Source organism: Mchenga conophoros, linkage group LG16 (assembly GCF_057382185.1).
Source record: "Mchenga conophoros isolate Kocher_MC1m ecotype Shallow Benthic linkage group LG16, M_conophoros_male_GT1.1, whole genome shotgun sequence".
NCBI lineage: Eukaryota > Metazoa > Chordata > Actinopteri > Cichliformes > Cichlidae > Mchenga > Mchenga conophoros.
This window is the reverse complement of record NC_140541.1, coordinates 25704569-25726631: the sequence shown is the minus strand read 5'-3', so window position 1 is coordinate 25726631 and position 22063 is coordinate 25704569. Positions and strand designations below refer to the sequence as shown.

Genomic DNA, 22063 nt, shown 5'->3' with positions numbered 1-22063 from the left:
GACTGTTGCTATGCAACAATAAGAGCTTGAAAATTTCCTTGTGCCGTGACTCAAAATAACCTTCAAAAGTACTAGAGAAAAATGCACACGGGTTTCCATTATGACACAGAAATGATTTTGCTTGTTGGTAATGCATCTCTCCATAGTAGAAATGTTTCTCACAATTGCTGTGTGTCTTTTAGTGAACTGTTGTAGCAACTGTCCCCCTGGTTTCCGTATCGTCAGCTGCTTTGTCCATTTTCATGACTGCATATTGAGTCATTTGAGTCACTTGAGTCATTTGCTGTTGCTCATTTTGGAGTTTATTTGCAATTACTACAAAGCATCAATCTTTAGAGCAGAAAAGATAAGTTGATGACTCAGTTTGCTGACATTTTTTGGACAAAATGGGTGTTTAACGTCACTCCTTGTGGATGTGCTTTTTTGTTTTCAGACGTGTCATAGACCAAACAGGCAATACACTGGAAAACAATTGACATGTTGATTAAAATGAATTGTTAACTGAATCTTATTTTTTTTGCCATAGATATTATAAAGGCGGTCGTAACCAAGGCGACCCTGGGTAGTTACGGATTAGGTATTTTGAAGCCATTAGTGTTTTGGTCAGCACCGTGGGCTATTTTGGAACTGTTACCATTTTAAGAACAAAAGCCTAATTAGTGCTAGACAGCAGATTAATAAATACAAAATTTTAACTCATCAAAACTTCAGCAAAAACATCTTGTACAGTTTTTATATAAGGCAGCGGTAGGGCTGCTCGATTATGGCAAAAATGATAATCACGATTATTTTCACTGAAATTGAGATCACGATTATTTGACGATATTTATTTAACCCTTTAAGACCTACTATAGAACCAAGTCCACCAGAGCTTATATTATTTTTTTACATGCTGTAGTGCCATTTGTGGGAGCATTTCAAGTTGCTATACATCAATACAACTGTTATAGCCCATATTTTAATAATATGTATGCATTAAGTCCATAGTAATTACATAAATTGCAAAAAAGTGCAATAAACTACAAAAAAAATTGAAAATCGCTTTTGTTTTGTTTATATATATTTCTACTTGGAGAAATTTAAGAGGTTTATCCCTCAAAACTTTAAATACAATAAAGTTGCAAAAAATAGTTTCCCACCACAGGAAATTTATTTTGAGTGTCTTCATAGTTTTATTTTGGAGATACAGCAATTTTTATATACTGCAGGAAAAACGAAAAACAATCCTATGATGCAAATTTGCAAAGAAAACAGCATGTGCATCATTTCACTGTGGGAAGTGTTACGAACAGCTGATAGGAACGGCAAAGCGTGTTTCTGGAATATTATGTTTTTGTTCCTGCAAGCGCTTTTTATGCAATTTTTGCAAAGCTATATGTGGAACGAAACCGTGACCGAGGACAAGCTGATGGCATAAGATGTAAGTACAACTCCTCCGGTTTCATATGCAAAACAAATTATTGCGCTAGCTTACACGGTTCAGGTTCTACAGGGATTTAACAATAGTTACGCAAAACGGAGCGTGCAGCTCTGACCGGCTTTAAAGGGTTAACAATGACTTAAAAAAAATAATATAAAATAGTGTGCAACACCACTGAAGTTTTTTTTTTTTAAACTCTCTTTTCAACCAACATCAGTCACTCTCCAAATAACTTCTGCTTAGCTTTTCGAGCTTCCCTCGGGTCCTCTTAATCAGCGGTCTCCAACCTTTTTTGCGCCACGGACCGGTTTATGCCCAACAATATTTTCACGGACCGGCCTTTAAGGTGTCGCGGATAAATGAGGGAGGGGCTAATAATCGGCTCAGTCATTTTTAATGATCGTTGAAAGCCCAGATCGTAATCGTGATTAAAATTCGATTAATTGAGCAGCCCTAGGCAGCGGGCCTTATTATTTGTAGTATAATTTGATTATAATGCTGTAACAGCACAAAGATAGCTACAGCTCCTTCTGTGGGTGCACCTATGACAAGGTGGCCGTGCCTCTGGCCCCGGTATCCAAGAAGAGTTTTAAAATAAAGATTCACTCACTGTCAGGTTGTTGTAAAGGTGTTTATTATCCATAGAGACCAACCTCTCTTTGTACTAGGCTGTAAACATGCTTTTCAATTCTCTAAAAGTTAACATGACAGTCTGTGGGGATTGTCTCTCTCTTGGAGCCAGCCTCAAGTGGCCATTAGATTAACCCCGCAAGGTCGTCCCTGTTGTTTTATTTTTGCAAACCTTTAGTACCAGGTTTTATAATCATTTGGGCTGGCAGATTATTGAGCATATGAGTATTGGACTTGTGAGCTTGTGATTTGCAGAATATTTTCCTGTTATATTGATTGTTGGGTTTTTCTCTGTATGTATTATTGTAGGGTCTACCTTACAATATAAAGCGCCTTGAGGCGACTGTTGTTGTGATTTGGCGCTATATAAATAAAATTGAATTGAATTGTTGCTGCACAGCAAGAAGGTCCTGAGTTCAATTCCACCATAAGGCCGGGGTCTTTCTGTGTGGAGTTTGCATGTTCTCCCCGTGTTTGCATGGGTTCTCTCCGGGTACTCCGGCTTCCTCCCACAGTCCAAAGACATGCAGTTAGTGGGGATAGGTTAATTGGTCAATCTAAATTGCCCATAGGTGTGAATCTGTGAGTGAATGTGAGTGCGAATGGTTGTCTGTGTCTCTATGTGTTAGCCCTGCGACAGACTGGCGACCTGTCCAGGGTGTACCCCGCCTCTCGCCCTATGACAGCTGGGATGGGCTCCAGTACTCCCCGCGACCCTGGAAAGGATAAGCGGAAGCGAATGGATGGATGGATGAATTGAATTGTGACATCTGTAAAGCCATACACAGGTGTTTCTAAACAAAAGCAACTAAACTAAAAATTTAAGTGATAAAAATGGGGCTGTTTAAAGGTTGCTAGCATTTCAGAAATTTCCATTCCTACATTGATTTATTCTGTGTCACCCCAAGTTACTTGCTTGACTGACTAGCATGTTGCTTACACTGCATCGTCTGTTTGGATGTCAGTTTCTAATGAGGATAGCACTAATGTTTAAATTTTTTTAAATTCTAGCCAATGCCAGCAAAGATGGGTCAAACACATTTATGAAATCTCTGGGGAAATTATGGATAGACACTGTTCACCATCATCGACGACAGTAATTTTAAACAGTACGACTGTAGTTAAATGTCTTGAGGATGATTCTCCTGTGATGGTGATTGATGGGTCTCTTCTTTTCTTGTTGTTGCAGGTGACCCTCAGTGAGTGACAGATGTGTGACACTGTGGAGAACCATTTGCATCTCCCAGCGGAGATTTGAGTTCTGGGACACTGAGGTAAGTGCATAGATGTATACTGCATTATGTTGTTCACATTGTTTGTAGTGTTGATATTCATGACCGTCTTGTTCATTGCTCGTTTCTTGATCATTTTCTGCTTATTTTCTTTGAAAACCATTTTAACATTGCGGTGCTAAAGACATACGAAGGAGAACAAATGCTGGCACACATCATGTTGCGTTGTATCCAACCTCTGACTTACAGCGATATAATCTAAATTATGTTTGTGAAAACGAAGAGTTATTATTTGGGAATATTTACCAGTGGCTGAAAAGGACTTGACTATTGTTCCCATGGTAACTGACAAGCTTGCCTCAGCGACGGTTTGACAAGCCGGAGGAAACAAATGAGTCAGCCTCATAAAGAGCCGAACAAGCTGACTAAAAGAGAGCCTTTCAATTCACAGACTCGGATTTAAGAAGTGCGCGCGCACACACACACACACACACACACACACACACACACACACACAAAATTCCACCAGTTCATCTCATCATCTGCTCAGCTCCTGCAGCCCTGCAGCAAATCAGATATCTTTCTCCTTTGAGCCTGTTTTGTAACATTGTCAAGCTTATCTGCAGCACCCTGAGATTTGTGCATTAAAGTTTAGCCTCTGGATGTGGATGTTCTGCTTCTACACGTCTGTCTGCAGTTCATTTTTAAAATAAAGACTGAGAGGTACAGTTGGAGGAAGACATGTTGTAAGCTGTGAAACTCTTTGACCAGTGTGCAAACAAATGATATCTGTATTAATAAGTAGCCAGACGAAACTTTATTTAAATTGTTTATTGTCAACAAAAGTCACATGATTGGGAATGATCTGTAACTCTCAGGTTACGGACAAGTTACAGACAGGTTACAGGTAGTGAAGTAATTAAGTATTGCATAAAAACATTTGAATTAAGGAGAGTTGATTACAGATCATTTGCTTTCTTAGCATTGATTAATGCTATCAAGGTCATTCCATAGAAAATCCACTTGTGCATCTAACCTGACCCGCTTATTAAATTTTTCTCAAAGGGCCATGTGAGAAACTGAGACTACTGTGGAAGACTGCACCATAGAGCTGGGCGATATGAGATTTTTTCATATCACGATGTTTTTTTCATTTCAGGCGATAACGATATCTATCACGATATAAGCCAAATAACTATATTTGTAAGATTTAAATGTGCCGTTGCTCACAAGTAAAATGTGAAATAATCAGCAGCTTGTTTTTAAATATTTATTTCCCATAATAAGTTCAACAGGGTAGATGTACTTAAGGAACATGAGACTTTTTCAGATAAATAAAGGCAAATATTGCAAACTACACAAAAGGCAGCCGCTAAAGCGTTTAAGTTTCAAAATAGAACAAATGAAACAGACTAAATTGTCAATTCCACTTAGAAATAAAGTATTAATTCTAAAAATAAATCTTAGTTTGTTTTACAGAAGAACAGACAAAACTGACTAACTTTTGTCAATATCAAATAAACTGAGAACTAAAAGGAAATTCTCAATCTCTCCTTGTTGTATAGCTTAGCTTTTCAAACAGTTGTAACAGTTACTTTAGTCTGACAAAAGCCGAATGAAGAATTAGCGCTTCCAGTCAGAGACTGAGGCTACGTCCACACGTACACGGGTATTTTTGAAAACGGAGATTTTCCGTTTTCGTTTTGAAAAATAATCCCGTCCACACATAAAGGCAGAAATGAAGGAAAACGCTGCTATGAACATGCCAAAGCAGCAGGTGGCGCTAGATTCCTAACCGTGCAGAAATGTTGGCCAATCAGAAGTCTAGAAGCCTCGGTGGGAAAAAGTAAACAAAGCTGGGGCATAGAAGCAGAACCGAGTCGTATGTGTGGAGGGACAGTAACTGTGTGTATATGTAAGCATTTAAACACTGCAGAGAGTAGAATTAACAGTAACAGTATTGTAGAAATTCATTTCACCGAAACAATAACGTGGCGCACAGTGTGACGCATGCACCAGTTTATTGTATTTCCAGACTTGCTTTCGGCACAATTTACAGTGCACGCTACTCTGTTTTTTGTCAGACTTGAAATAGCCGAAATACCTTCACACTACGGAACTTCTATGGCTCTTCCGTTCGACAATCTCTCCGGCATTGGAACCATCATCTGTTTTCTCTTCGGTCACGCTCGGTTGATTTTTCTAGTCGGCACACTCATTTCCTCCATTATGCGCTGGCTCCATTACCCGCTGGCTGCTTCCCAAACAAACACACGTGCGGCTTGGCACTTGTGCTGTACGTAACAAGTCACGCGACGTGACGCTGCGGCTGTGATTGGTTCGGCTCTGCGCTACTGAATTTGGATCGGCTGACCTTTTTTTTTTTTTTTTTTTTTTAAGAGGACAAGAGTGGCGAGGTCTATCGCGATAGCTTAATTTCTCTATCGAGTAAAAGTTATATCGCGATACATATCGTTATCGTTCTATCGCCCAGCTCTACTGCACCAATAATCTAAACTCAATTCTGCGAAGTCTTCATTTTATTTCTTTATAAGCCAATTGGTGGGACCCTCCAAAACATGTGAGCCCTGGGGAAAATTAATTGCCCATTTTTCATTTGTTAAACAATTGGTGCTCTCTTTGCAGTTTGTTTCTAAATTGCCTGATTAGCTTGTGAAAATTTTCTTTTGGCACAAGTTGTTCCTTGTACCTAATTTACTAAACTTTAAAGGGGAACATCCTATTCCTTGTGATTAGTGTCAGTAGTTCTCATCTGCAGCTCTATTGATCCTGAGACCCTCTGTGAACCTTCACATTTTAAGTATTTAAAAAAAACAAACGGCAACAACTAATTCAGGACCTAGAGATTCATCAGTGTCCACACTGGTGTTTAGATGTTCTATATAACAGTTTTTCTTTCTATTTCACAGCAATAAGCTACATTTGTGGCTATTAAAATGTAAAAGTATGAAGATGAGCTTGGTATCAAAATGTAGATTTAAAAAAGAGAAGCTCAACTGAGAGCTTTTCCACATTTGATTCATTTTATCCAGCTATTGGTGTCTGTATCTGTTGGCAGGAAGAACACAGTTTTGTTTTTAATTATATTTTATTTAAACTGTGCAGAATGGTCTAAATTAAAAAAAAAAAAAAAAAAAGCATGTACATTCAAACAGGCCTTAGAGTTTGTGCCCATTTTCTGGCCTGGAAGGATTCGAGTTTAACGAATAAGATTAAACAGGGGTTTCACAGCAGTATGGCTTACTGTCAGTGTGAGCAGTGGGACTGTGCACATGTAGTCTTACAATGTTTCAGGCTTACAAGATAAAAGCAGTTTTTTGCTAAATCTAGTTGTCTGACAAAGTCATTTTTATGCATATTTCCAAATTTGCCCACACGCAGCTGTTGAATCTAAAGAGTACTGTGTGCCGTAACTGCCTGCATAATCTCTGTTTTTATGAACTTTTTCAGTTCTGTTAACTTGCACATTTTAGAGTGTTATCTCAGTACACTGACCCAGATGCAGCTGTAATGAGTTTATTTGCAACTCTCTGCTATCACATGTCGCATTCTGTGGGGGCACGTTTTTGTGACAAGGCAGGAGCAGAAGACCGAGCGATTGAGAGTGTGGTCAGCACCATACACGTGTATAAATGGAGACGGCAATGGTGTCACTTAATGTGTTACTGTGTTGGAGTGTGTTAGTGTTTTGGGTATATTTACGTTGGCCAGAAGTCACCATATTTAGACCACATGACACATTTAAACGTATCTATCAGCAAGTTAGTGGTAAGCAACAGCAAAAAAAAGAAAATACTGAAACCACACCTTCACCAAAACTGAGGCACAAACCTATTGCATGGGCTGAAATTTATAAGATATCTGCATTCAAATGCTGTAAAAGACTCCAGGGATCAAGTTCACTGACCACGAATTAAGTGGGGAAAAGCCAAGCAAATGCTGAATGCCTGACAAATAAATAAACCTCTATATTGTTAGGAAGGGAGAAAAACATTTTACTGTTTAGTGTACGTGAGTGAAGTAACACCCACCCCCCACCCCCACGCCCAGTGCTTAATTTAGAATCTGCATTTTTGTGCCAGTAAGAGGCATAACACCGCAAAATTGCTGGCCCCACAGCTAGAATCACTGACATAAGTCACTTTGGGAGTGACTGCTGTGAGAAATTCACAGATAATTCACAGATGCAGTACAGATTCTTCCCAGCATGATTTTCCTCGTCATTTAAATTTTGCCAATTTCCACTGAGCACCTTTCGGTTTTTCACTCCCACAGAAATGTGGGTTCGTTTTCAAAAGGCACCAGGGCAAAACAGACAGCGCTCTAGCACCAGAGGTTGGTGGAAGGAGACGTCAGTGAGTTTTTAGAAAGGTTCAGTGTCCTCGAAGTAACAAGATCATTAAAGAAGACTCAGAGGTTTTTCCTAGAAAAAGCACTGGGCCGAGCTGATGTTATGTTAAATGTTGAGTCATATTCGCAGAAAGTCTGACCACAGCTCAGCCAGTAAATAGGTTTTACAAGACCTAATAAGCAATGTGAATTTTGTTTTTAGTTTAAAAAAAGTCTTTCTACTAAAATACAATTAAAGAGCCATTAAAGTGGATGTGGACGTGAAAGAGCACAGCATCTTTAACTTAATGTTACAGTGTATCTTTGGGTTGTGAGAGTAGTCAGACTAATTGTCATTCTTGTTAAGCAATAATTCTTCTTAGGCTACGTTCACACTGTAGGCGAAAGCACATCAAATCCGACTTTTTTGACCCTATGCGACCCATATCCGATCATGACAGTGTGAACAGCACAAATCCGATATTTTCAAATCCGATCTGGGTCACTTTCGTATGTGGTACTGAATCCAATACATATCTGATGTTTTAGAAAGCGACTGCTGTTTGAACGGTCATGTCGCATTAAATCCATCTTTTACGTCACTGACACAAGACAGACACCAATTATCAGCGCCAGAGAAGCGCCCGAAAAGACATCGCGAACGCTTCCTGGCCATCCCGTGTAGATGTTAGTGAAACTGTGGGGAGACAGCGTTGGAGAAACGTGAACATTTTATTTGTATTGTATAATCTGCAGATTATTTGTAGTGTGAACAAGCAGACCAAAAAATCGGATTTGATCAAAAAATCGGAATTGAGCTTTAGGACCTGCAGTGTGAACGTAGCCTTAGTAGCTTTCCTAAAGGTTAGTGATGGTAAATTAATCCTGGTAGTCTTTGGTGAAGGGCATTGGTGTCAAATCAAGAGAGAGGATGGCCTTGATTTTAAGCTGCAGAGTGCATCTGCTGTTACATAAGTATTGTTTATTTCTGTCACTGTGGCAGCTTGGCACACTGGGTCCATGCAACATCACCTTCAGTGTGTATCCAAACTGTCACTGCCTGTGACTGTTCACCACCTCTCACTCAGCCAATCCACACACACACACACACACAGTTCCTCTCCCTTGCTGAGACACACGTCTCGTTCATAGCAAATCTTTTCACGGGATAAATAATGAGAATATATTTTCCATGGGGTGAGTTCTGTAGGAGAAATGGCTTTGCACAGTTTGCTGAAGTTAATTTTAGCTGCTGGAAATGGAGAAGAGAACCAAGGATAACTGTGCGGCCGAAGCCGAAGATGCTATCCCATTACTCATTTCTCTTTATGAATTACAAGCTAGAAAATGTCCTGTTTGTAAATGTTAAAAACCCTCGCCATTTTTAACCACCATATCGTTCTGCTCTGTGACGTTCTTTGACGTTACAAATATATGAAAGAAGACATGAGCTCGTCATCTATGATTTGAATTGTAGAGTGAAAGCTCAAAAGAATTCCTGTGGTGGTTCATGTTTGCAGTGACAGGTACTGGCTCCGAGCTGACTTGTTACATAACATTGTAATGAGGATAAGAACAGCATGCTGCTGATTTTATATGTTGCCGCTTGTGTTAACTGGAACTGATGTGCACTTAGCATCACTGTGTTTCATGTTTGATTGTTTATTTCAAAACCCATGAGATTTAATGTTGTCTTTCAGAATGATTTTTTTTTTTTGCTGTTGCTGGGTTATAATCACAGGCCAAGGTAAATGGTTTCTGGGGTACTGCCTTTGCACTGTACAGAGTTTTTTTTTTTTTTTTTTTTTTTTTCCCCCCCCCTGCATATAAAATCAAATGTTGGCACACACCAGAGAGCTTTTGACCTGACACCAAAGGAAAATCACCAGTGTGTAGTACACAACTAGTTGGTTAGTTATGTTGAGCTTAAATGAAGAGTTCCGTGTCATTAAAGTAGCTCTCTTTTTATCTGGCCGATTTAGGTTACACTGAAGATTTAACCTGGTTAGAAGCTGGTTATGTGGTAACACTTCCAGAAAAAAATGACATTCATTTTCTAGTGAAAAATACAAATGTCCTATTAAATACATATGAACATGAGTTGCCTGAAAGAGCTTTTGTTTTTGACCTTCATTATCACTGAAAAATCTAAATCTAAATGTTAGCTGTTATCGAGAAACAGATGGGACTTTGTTTAATAAGGAAGCCCAAAAAGCACCAAGCACAGCTTTTACTAAGCCTGGTTTTTATTGGGCTTAGTCACAGCTTGGATATTTTCATACTTATGTGGAGTACATACACTTGCCTGTTCTGTATTTGAAATCTTTGGGAAGTTTTGTTGTGTTGTTTATTGCCTTAAGACATTGTAAACTACATATTTTTTTTATGTTATCTTCTTTAGTAAGCACCTTGAGGTTATGTGTAATGAAAGGTTCCTTGTAAATAAAATTGACATTGCTGTCTTCATTCTCCTCCTGTGTTTTCCTTTCTCCCTTCCCATTACTGTACCCACCACCTTCCTCTGCCTCTGTTTGTCCACCAGGCAGCCAAAGGGGGGGGTGTCTCTGAGGAAGATGCTGGGCTCAGAACGCAGTGTTGTCGAAGAATGGCTCTCAGAATTCAAGGTAAAGGCCCTCGATTGCGCTACTCTCATTCATGAGTCATAACTATGAAATCTACTCCTGGAGGCTATTTTTTTTCTCTCTCTTTTTATTTTCGAGAGAGGAACTGCGTACTGTGTGTGTAACAGCTGTGGCGAAGAGTGTTGAGAGTAAAAACTGTGTGCATCTGTCATCTCGTTAACATTTCAGTCCTTTGTAAATTCTAATTAAATGTAGTGAACGCTAGCAAGAACAGTGGCTAGCTTAGGTCAACTCGGGCCTATCGTCAGCTGTGTTTAATCAGCATAACCTCTCTGTACTACACAAAATGTACTGTGCATAGTTTGTTCTTTGAACTCACAAGCAAAGTAGCTGCTTATATCTGCTTCATCATGTTTTCACATACATTTTTATTTTCCTTTTTTTTTTTTTTTTTTTTTTTTTTGATGCATATAAATTATGGGATTATTCAGCTTTCAGTAATCAGTTAGCTTTTATATAAGAACAGTGCAAGAGTTGCTGTTCCAGCCTCATGTCCTCATGTTCTTGTAAATGCTAGTAGATACTGAAAGCAATTTCACATACTCATTAATTGTGAAGCGCTAACAATAGTTTTTCTGTGTTTGCGGTTTCTCAATGTATTGCACAGTGCCGCTTGTCATTTCCAGTATAGATTTAAGCTCAGCTGCATTGTCAGCTATTAGTGACAAAAGGCTAATATTATCTCAACAATTGATTTTTTTTTTTTTTTTTAACAATACAAATAGCAAATCTAAAAGGCTAAAGACTACAATAGCAGGCTAGCAAGCGTCTCATTATTTTTTTGGTATTTGTAGTGTTTCAGTTGAAGTAGTTAGTTGACTGTAATTAATTAATAATAAATGTTGCTTCACTCTTGGTGTTCCAGACTAGTTTAAAAAAGTGTTTATGTCACTTTTCTTTCTCATTCTGTGAAGAAGGAATGGGTTCCTTTAAGCACTGTGGTTTGTACAGTGCATTAAACCGTTATGACACGGCCACAAAGTTTCTGTCACCTTAGCAATCATAAATCTGATGCAAAAGTCTGTTCAGCACATTTACAAAACAGAAAAGTGCAAAGGTGATGACGAGCTAAAAAGAAGGAAATAATGTGCAGTACATTAAGAGGAATGGAAAAAGACAGCAGAAAACTAGAGAAAGGACGAAAGATGAGAATAGAATGGTATGACTCATGGTGGTGCAGACCAGGCACATTGTGTTCTGCCCTCAAAATGATCATACTCTCACGCTGAGAGGCTATAGCTGCCGTCTGTCATCTACAAAACACGATCTTGACCATTTGAAGGATTTCACCCCAGGATGTTCTGAGGATGTCAGACATCATCAATCTGTTAGGTTCAGAGTTATTTTATCAAAAAGCTATGCTTTCCTAAAAGTTTTCTTTTCTTACTTCACCTACCACATTGTCAAACTCATCGACTGGGGAAGTCAATCTTTTCAAGTCTTTTTTTGATGCTTCCATTTTTAATCAAGGGACTTCTTACATGTCACAGCATGCTGACACACAGTTAAGTCACTGTGTGCTGTGAAACAATTGAATACAGGATGTAGAATTACACACAGTCTTTACTTGTTCTCTAGTTTTGTGGCTAGACGTAGAAGTTGTTTGCATCACTCAACAGTCCTTTGTGTCTCCTTGCTTTAGTCCTTACCAGAAACCCACATCCCCAGCTACGCCGGCAGCCTTCATCTAAAGAAGTCCTTGGTCCCAGCTCTCTACAGAGTCATCCAGGACCCCAACAACGAGGTAATACACGGAGGACGCGCACATGCAGACGGATGGTTTTTAGCTCAAGGAAATGTGCTGCTTGTGAGTCATGATGTTGTTTCTGTTGGCACTGAGCAAAAAAACTTGACACACAGCCGTGTCTGCAGGGCGTACATGCACACCGCAACACACTCTGCTGTTGTGTATGATGGAAGGCACAATGGCGGTGCCGTCTGCGTTGCCTGTGAGACGGTACACTGTGTTCCCTGTATGCAGTGCTTTGCCTAACAAACTAAAGCGTCCGCAGCCAAAGCTGGAAAAGACACAGTCACCGCAGTGCCCAAGCACCTCAATATCTTTTTCTTACTAAGCAGATGTTTCTTGCACCTGCACAGCTAGACCGGTGTTTTGTACTTTAAAGGGACCTAATGACACAGTTTCTAAGCAAAGGCCTGAGGTACTCAATGAGAGAGGACTTTAATTTGGCTCTAATGACACACTTGGTGCCTCCAGTTCTTTCTGGCCCCGTTTTCACCTCGATTTCACGGTCGAATTTGAGTGTCAAGCAACTAGGGATCTAACTTCCATTAGTGCTGTCAGTCTGGCTGCACAATCCCATTAATGATGACACAAGTGATTGAGGAGTGCATGCATGTCTGTGTGTGAGAGATAAAGTAGGGGAGAGTGTAATGTGCTTGAATTTTGCATGTTTTTTTGTTGCTGTTGTTTTTTGTTGTCAAGCTGAGGACATGAAGGGCAAATGCCTTGCCAAGTTCTTTGCCGCCTTTTTCCCCAGTCAGCCATGTACAACACACTTACACAGTCGTGCTGTGTGGGCATTCACTCACACTGACCCCTGGACTGTATAAACGCTGTGGCTCAGCTGGCCTCCCCTGACACTACATCTGCCGAGGCTTTCGTTGTAGTGAATTATCCCCTCTGCTTCTATGCATCTCGCACTATCAACTGGAAGCGAGACTCTCCCACCATCTGTCCATTCTGTCGTGTTACGTTTACAATGGCGTTCGTTCATGTTTTGAAACGAGAGCTATGTGAGTCCATTTCTGCAGGCTATTAAAAAGGCTGCTGCTGAGGCTAATGGGAGGTAATAGTTTATAGCAGTTTATAGCAGTCATCCTGAACCTATTGTTCTTTAATATTAACCTAGACATACATTTCCATGAATTTAATTATCTTAAAGTGGACCTATTATGCTCATTTTTAACTCTATAGGTCTTTATATCTTATACCAGGCATTGGTGCATCCCAGCAGTTCATTCTTTCTCTGAAACGAGCTGTTTTAGCTCCTCTTCCTTTAAAGCCACCCTCCCTTGAAGCTAGCTTTTATCTTACTGGCTGTTCCTCGCAGACAGAAGGTTTGAACAGCAGGTGGAGAAGGATACTGTCTCTCATCAGCATTATACGGAGCCAGTGGAAGAAACTACCTCATTGATGAAACTTGGCTATGCTTAATATGAGCATCCAGGAGCTTAAAAATACACCCCCGTATAACAAAAATAAAGAGGACCATTTTAGATGTTCTATAAACTGTTTTTGTTTTGTGTTAATGGTATTAATGACAGCTTTTATTGGTTTTTATGATATTGGGGTTAAATATAAATGGATTAAACATTTTATATACAGAAAAATACAGTTCAGTTTCCATATTTAGTTTTGTTTACTGCCTTATTGGGAGAGCCTAACAAGCATGGTGTAAATTCCAGTAAGGTGTCAGACCTCGTGTTAATTTGTTAATTTGCATTTTCTTGTTTCCATCTGTGATCCAGCTCTTGGAGCCTGTGTGCCACCAGCTGTTCGAGCTGTACCGGAGCTCCGAAGACCGCTTGCGACGCTTCACCCTGCAGTTCCTGCCCGAGCTGGTGTGGGTTTATCTGCGCATCACTGCCAGCAGGGATCGTCAGAGCAATGGCTGCATCGAGGCCCTGCTTCTGGGCATTTATAACTTGGTAGGTGTTCACCTTTCTGGGTCTGGTTACAGTAGCATGCCCGATGCAGAGCGATGGTCTTGTTACTGGCTGAGCCTTAAACGCGACCTTGTGGATAACCAGGTCCACCATAAAGTGTTGCAGTGCATACCAGTAGAGTTCCTGCAATCAGCCGTGAAGTAACTTGAACAGAGATTTCAGTTATTTTGTTTTTAGCAGGCAATGCTAATATCTTTGTTTTGTTTCATTTGTTTAAGGCTCATTTGCAAATTGTTAAAAGTTAAATACAATTTAGCCTTAAAGGACTTTTTTAAAAAACCGAAATGTTGAAATGCTCCCTGGATCATTAATTCAACAAATCCATGTGGTATCCCGACAGTAAAAACAAACAAGCAACGACTATTCAAATCTTCACAGTGAACTGCCAAATGTGATTTGACTGTCAAAATTCAGAATCAGGGACAGACTCATTCTGAAATATGGAGCAAGGGTGGCTGCAGTGTCCAGTTTCACACTGTTAAACCCTTCACATGATCTGTCAACTGCTTACCCTGCAAACATAACCAGTATCTTCTGTTTGCTGCTGAGCTTTTTTTCCTCCTCAGTTTTGAGTACTGCTTATTAGGTGTCCTGGTTCTAGTTTGACGACTGCTCTTACAACATCATCATCCATAAAGGGATATCTCTGCCAAAGCTAAAGCTTCCCCACCATGCCAAGCATGAATCTGATTGTAATAGTTTGTAGTTGTGAGAACATCAACACTTTGTCTCACAGTAGTCAAAAGTTGATTGATCCAGACTTAAGGTTTCAAGTAATCCTCCTAACCCATAACCTCGTTGGCAGAAGTTAATTTGTGAGGTGTGACTAGACTGCTATAGGGTTATATGGATGAATATAGGTCGTTGCATTATTTTGAGCCTTTACAATTCTTAAGATGCATTTAAATGGATAAAGTGTAAAGTAAAGTGTGCGTGTTAGTCCCCATAGGGAAATAGTTCCTCTGCATTTAACCCATTCACCCAGTGAAACAGTGGGCAGCCACCAGTGCAGCGCCCGAGGAGCAGTGTGTAGGGACGGTACCTTGCTCAGGGGTACCTCAGGGTAGCCGTTCAGTGGAGTCGAACCCCCGACCTTCCGATCATGGGGCCACCACTCTACCTACTGAGCTATCCCTGGATAAGAATGTGGGAAAGTGCATTTTTTAAATGGAAATCACAGGTGCTTTAGATCTAATACAAGTGAAACATTGTTAAGGTTGAACGTCTGTTGACTTGAAAGACGACCTACAGGGAAAACCCTGGATAATGGGACGAGCTCAGATAGATTGCATCACCAGGAAACACCCCTGGGGAAATGTGCTAAGAGCTTGAGATATCAATAGAAAGAGCTCCATGACAGCCAGCAGAGCTAAGGGTATATCCATGCATAATTCATCCCTCAGTCTATACCACTCACCCTACACACACACGCATAGGTACATACTGCTCGTGCTCATTGACATCTTGCCTGTCTTCAGCGATGACTTCTCCTTGATACACAGCCTTGCTTTCAGCAGTCGCCGCAGATATTCAGAGATGTACTGTTACCCAGTGAAGGGCACACCAAGGCATGAATCAACAACAAATTCAAGGAGAAGTGCAGATAAGAAAGATTGTCTGAAAAACCAGAAAAGCTCACCACTTTGATTAGTGTAAGGGGGATGGGGGGAGAGATCAAACTGAAACAAGAAAAGTTGTCTCAACTTTACTCATTCTGTTAACAGTGTCCGTCATGCTCACATGTAATAGCCACTTGAGTCCTATTGAGTTGCTCATAATTGAATTTCAGGATAAATCTGGGAAATGAGAAAGTTTCACAAATGTTCTCATGTACATCCGTAAATGTTTATTTTTTCCTCTTTTTAATATATATCAGGAACACAGATAATCAGGTATTACTTGTAGAAATGGCATCATTCTCAGAGAAGCGTTAATCTTTGTGCAACCCATCGCAGTGTGAAATTGGAATTGAGTGGCACCGGTTCTGGCAGTGACATTTAATCTGCCAGCAGAATAGACGAACACCAGGCTTAACCGCGTGCGTGATAGGCGGTTCTACAACAGTACTGATAAATGTTTGCACCTTAACCACCACAGAGGGAAAAAAATCACATTTACAAGCTTAATATACACTCATCAGCCTCTTCTTTAAGTACACATGTTCAGTTGCTTACAAATATCTAATCAGCCAATCACATGGCAGCGTTTGGGCATGTAGAAATGATGAAGATGACCTGCTTAAATGTGCTTAAATCACATTGTTCCAGGATGTGGAACAATGTGATTTAAGTGACTCTGAATGTGACACTTTTGGCGTTTTTGATGTCATACGGCTGGTCTGAGTATTGCAGAAACAGCTGGGATTTTCCCAACCAACCATCTCTAGTGTTTACATGCTCAGAAAAAGAGAAACTATGCAGTGACCGGCATTGTAGGTTGCTTCAGAATGACATGAAAGCAACACAAACTCAAATAACCACTCATTAAAAGAAAGGTATGCAGAGAAGCATCTCTGAACATGCAACATGTTGAACATTGAAACAGATGGACTGCAACAGCAGGCATTCACACTAGGTGTCCGTTCTGTCTCCACTAAGAACGGACTGAGGCTACAATTCACCAGAACTGGACAATAGAAGACTGGAAAAATGTTGCCAGGTCTGATAAGTCTTGATTTCTGCTGCAACATTCAGACTGTAGGGCCAGAGTTTAGAGTAAACGACATGAAAAGCAGGGATCCACCTGTCTTGTATTAAGGCTGCTGCTAGTGTAATAGAGTGGAAGATATTTTTTGGCACAGTTTGGACCTTGTTGGCTTTCCTGACCAGTGTTGGTCAAGTTACTTGAAAAAAGTAATCAGTAACTAATTACTGATTACTCCCCCAAAAAAGTAATCCCGTTACTTTACTGATTACTTATTTTCAAAAGTAATTAATTACTTAGTTACTTAGTTACTTTTTAAAAACACGATTTACAACCTGAAGAGGTGATAAAGTGATAGATCTTTCAGCCCAATTCTACTTTTTCTACATAATCCATCATACAAAATGTAATCAAATGGAAAAGTCTCTTTTTAAAACTTGTTTTATCAGTTTTAATCTTTTAACTTTATGCATCAAGCAAAACATTTAATTATATGCAACATTCTCTGACTTGAATAAATTAGTTTAACATTTAAACCTATTTTCTACACATTCCAGCACATAAAATAAAATATTTTTTGTGTTTTCACTCACTCTTTCAAACAGATGCAAGTAAAACACAGCAGAAAATAAATAAAGTCAAAGACTCAGCGGTCCTTTTGCTCTATTTTCACCTGTAAAGCAGGAGCAGGGTAGGCGGAGGGTTACCCTGGTGCAGGTGTGCTGCGGTCAGTTGAAGAATCCGCGCGAGTGTCTCTGTGAGTTTCCCATCACGTCGTAGCTACTCGGTGCTTGCTCGGAAGTTTAGGGGGTTTTTTCGCTGTAAAAATAAGTTTTCTTCCCACGCACGATGGACGCTAATGTTTTTGTCACTTTTTATGGAATCAAACTCAAAGTAAGGTCAGTACTTCCACACTTTAAACGCTGCACGCTCATACTCTCTCCCGCACTCGATATATTATCCATTGTTGATCTGCACACAGCTGCTGTCACCAACGTCGCACTTGCTTACGTCACTGTCATGAGACATTCTCGCAAAAAAAATCACGGTTTTGGTAACGCAGTAACGCAGCGTTCCTACGGGAAAGTAACGGTAATCTAATTACCGATTTTGCAATAGTAATCCCTTACTTTACTCGTTACTTGAAAAAAGTAATCAGATTACAGTAACGCGTTACAAGTAACGCGTTACTGCCCATCTCTGTTCCTGACATTGTCCATCTCTTTATTACCACAGTGTACCCATCTTCTGATGGCTGCTTCCAGCAGGATACTGCACTATGCCACAAAGATCAAGCTATTTCTAACTGTGTACAAGGCTATTCTTAGTGGTTTTCAAATTTTGTTTGCTATACCTAATTCTGTAGCTGATTTAAAAAAAAAAAAAAAAAAAAAAAAAGGTTGTGGATGTCCCACAGAGCAGGCCCACCTCACAGTATCAGAATCATTGTTTCAAATGCAAACCTGCATTCCTTCAGTAACACACCTTCTCTGTTTCTTTGGGTTTGCAGGAAATCGTGGACAAAGATGGCAACAGCAAGCTCCTTTCCTTCACTATTCCATCTCTCTCCAAACCATCGATATATCATGAGGTAAGCCTCTCTTCACTGCAACTCTGCAAGTTGCAGAAGGACTTACTTAAATGGCTATTTAGAAGGTGGCAGCTCAACATCCCAGCACTGCAGGTCTTTTTTTCATTAACATCACCTTGAGGAGTTAGCTGTCTGTATGTGTTAGTCCCTCTCTGCCAGATCTGTGTCTTTCAAAAATCTAATAAGAAAAGATTTAACAATTTATGCACTTGTCGATTTCTTTGATTTTAAAATGAGAGCATTTCAACTTTCGTTCATTTTGTGTTTGAGTCGCTTTTGGTCGCTGTCACCGTCACGCTGGCTTCGTGCAAACGCTGACCTGTCTGCTACAACAGGCACAGTATTGACTGTTGCTTTGACCTGGAATTCCATTACCAAGAGGTTTTAAAGGACATACCGACTGTTTACTGGCAGCTCATAGCCAGATTTTAGAGCCTTTTTTACTCCTCATAGCACAGAGTGACAGCCCTCAGTAGGTGCTTGTCTCTGAGTTGTGCGTGCGAGTGTTGATGAGACTTGAGTGTGTAGCATGTGCTGAGGGCGATTTATTGCTGTAATTATAAGCTTGAAAGGCTCTATCCTCCATGCTGAGAGAGTGAAGAAAGCATGGAGGAGAGTGAGTGAGTGAGTGAGTGTGTGTGTGTGTGTGTGTGTGTGTGAGTGAGAGAGTCACAACAAGCTTCCTCAGCTGTAGTACGGCTCTGCACGTCACGTGGCCTTATCCCTTGGCCTCCAGCATTAGCATACACTCCGCTCACTTGCTTTTTGTTTTTTCTCAGCGCCACTGCCTCGCCTTCTCTGCTCAGTGTCACACAAGATACCTAGGACAGAATATCAATTCAATTTAGAGGTGACTTTTGGTCTGCACACCATCAGAATAAAATGGCCTTGTGACACATCCTCACTTGGACATAGCCAAAGAGGCCACGCACTCGGTCGTTACCTCTTCCTCTTTTTATTTCAACATGAAGATTTAAGATGACTTTGTTTGTTAACCTGAATACCTTAGCTTGTCTCTGGAATGACACAGTGCTGGACAGCGAAATACACCTTGGTTATTCAGTTTATCCTCTGTGCTTATGGTAACCTAGAGATATCAGATCTGTAACAGGGCAAGGATTAAAATAGGAAGTTAAACCATGTCAGACCATATAGCAGTCACATTGCTGAGGATATAAAACTATCCTTAAGGCCACGTGACATGCTAATTCATGTTGTATAATTGAGGTTGAAGGCTTTGGATTTTGGTCAGCGAAACTACACAGCAGATCCACACAGCAAATTCTGCTGTCTTGTCTTATGATCAGTATGATGACAAGATCATGAATGCACAAGTGCTCTGTTTATAGAATTTTTTTCCCCACAATATTGCAGGATTTCTGGTGCCCTTCAGAGTTTTTAGCTAAAGAGAATTCAAAAACAATTCTTTTTGAACAAGTTTTGTTGATTTGATCCATTTAAGTATATGACGTATTTGATGAAATGGTCAAATAAGGAGTCATTGGCTTTACCGACTGTTCAGTAGTCATGCTTTCTGTCATGATATGTATGAACAAATTTAACTCGGCTAATTTTTGTGAAGACTTACTTTCTTTTGTATAATAAAAATAAAGAGAATGAAACAAAACAACAAAAATTACGACATCAGGCCATGAACAAGCTGGATTACTTTGTCTCTACAATCCCCACAGTTTGTTTTTGTGACATGTAAACCTAGTCTGGTTCTTCCATTTTTCTCAACACGTTTCCACAAAGTTTTGTTATAGTTTTCCATTTAAACAAAGAAAAGGGCCATTTATCATTTACTGTCATGCTATAAAGGTGCCACAGCTGGGAAATGTTTAATGAACTGTTTTTCTTTATAGCCTTCTAGCCTGGGGTCAATGGCACTGACAGAGGGAGCGCTCTGTCAACATGACCTGATCAGAGTGGTGTACAGCGGCCTCCATCCTCAGAGAGAGACCTTCACTGCGCAGAACAGGTACTGATTTAGATTTAGATTAGATGTTTAGCTGTAGTTTATACACACTGAGATCCCTGTTTGTTCAATTGGGGGCAGTGGTAGAGGTCTTTCAAGGTGCAACTCGCCATACTGAATCAAACTTTGACTAATTTATTTTCATTAATAAAATACTTTATTTATTGTACACCATCTATAAAACCTTTTTAAGATGATCAGATCGTAAGCCTTGATGCTCGCCCAGCCTCCTCTGGCCAGACTTGGTAGGTCTGAAAGCTTTTTTGGCTCTAAAATACTTTATGCTGCTATGGTGATCTTTGCATAGAAATGAAGCAATAGAATGAGCAGATATACATAAATGCCCGTGACATATACAGTGGTGTGAAAAAGTATTTGCCCCCTTCCTGATTTTTCATATGAACTACCTTTTTAAGGTCATGCCACAGTATCTCAATCAGATTCAGGTCAGGACTTTGATTAGGCTACTCCAAAGTCTTCATTTTGTTTTTCTTAAGCCATAGAGGTGGACTTGCTAATGTGTTCTGGATCATTGTCCTGCTGCACAACCGAACAGATGGGCAGACATTCTCCTTGAGGATGTTTTCTTAGATAGCAAAATTCATGGTTCCATTTACCACAGCAAGTCTTCCAAGTCCTGAGGCAGCAAAACAGCCCCAAACCATCACACTACCACTACCATGTTTCACTGTTGGTATGATGTTCCTTTCCTGAAATACCAGATTTAATGGGACAAAAGTCTTGGGGATCATCAAGATGTTTCTTGACAAAAGTGAGACAAGCTTTTGTCTTCTTTTTGGTCAGCAGCGGTTTTGTCCTTGATAAGAAAGAAACTGGCAGAAATGGAATCCAGTTTTGCCAGTTTCTTTCTTATTGTTGAATCATGAACTCTGTGTTTAACTGAATCGTCAATGCACGCTTGGAGTAATATTGGTCGGGCAGGGGAAGGAAGGGGGCTAACATTTTGTCACACCACCATAGCAGATAATCTAGGGGAAGCACAGATAACACTCATCATCTTTAGTGTTTTCCAGAGCAGGGTGGCCCCCTGGTTTCCATAAACACAGAGCATCATAAATATACTGAATGGTTTTCAGCAGGACCAAGCCTCTTAGCTTATCTGGAAATCCATTTGTTGAGTTGGGCGTGAGATAGTGTTTATGAGAAGAAGGCTCAAAGCTCCAGAGAGGTGCCAGCTCAGTGCTACTGATGATCTAGCACCAAGCAATTTACATCCACCTTGCACACAGACTCAGTTAGGCCACTTAGATTCAAGGGCTTCCTCATTGTCCTCCCTCAATATGCACTTAAGGAAATAAAGTATGCTATATGGAAGCTGAAGGCTAATAATAACAAAGGGAGAGTTCTGTATCGATTCCATTTGAGTACCACCAACTTTTTATTCTCTCTCTCTATTTTTTTTAAACAACTATCAAACAGTTTTGTCACAACACAGAGGGTCACAGATGAGTTGTTGTCATGGAAATTTTTGTATTAAATAATTCACAGTTTCTGTGTTGTTGTTTGGGGTGGCTGTGGCTTAGGAGGTAGAGCAGGTCCCCTATAAAGGTTGGTGGTTCGATCCCCTGTCTGTTCCAGTCTGCGTGCCAATCATCCTTGGGCTCCAAGTTGCTCGTAAGAATGTGTGAAAGTTGGATAGAAAGCACTTCCATTTAAGAAAATAAAAAGTGCCCATATGAATGGGTGAATGAGGCAAGTTGTATGAAAGTGCCTTGAGTGGTCAATTACAGTAGAAAAGCTATATATATTATAAGAACTGCTCCATTTGTCACGCTTGCATGTGGGCCTGATCAGCCTTTGCCATAACTTCTAGAAGGAAGAGCACTTTCCCCCACAGAACTTATGCTACAGTTGCTTTTCAGTGAC

General features: G+C 40.1%; 1 protein-coding gene across 3 annotated transcripts in view; it reads left to right on the top strand.

Annotated features, from left to right (window-relative positions):
* Window positions 1–22063, top strand: part of LOC146556921 (hyccin 2) — a 52373-nt gene that overhangs the window by 17311 nt on the left and 12999 nt on the right. For all 3 annotated transcript variants that reach the window (XM_085250236.1, XM_085250234.1, XM_085250235.1), the window contains exons 2-7: window positions 3240–3324; window positions 10175–10256; window positions 11917–12018; window positions 13767–13946; window positions 18118–18198; window positions 20064–20179. In XM_085250236.1, coding sequence (XP_085106362.1) covers window positions 10206–10256; window positions 11917–12018; window positions 13767–13946; window positions 18118–18198; window positions 20064–20179 — 530 coding nt within the window. In that variant the 5' untranslated portion in view covers window positions 3240–3324; window positions 10175–10205. The remainder of the gene's footprint in view (window positions 1–3239; window positions 3325–10174; window positions 10257–11916; window positions 12019–13766; window positions 13947–18117; window positions 18199–20063; window positions 20180–22063) is intronic.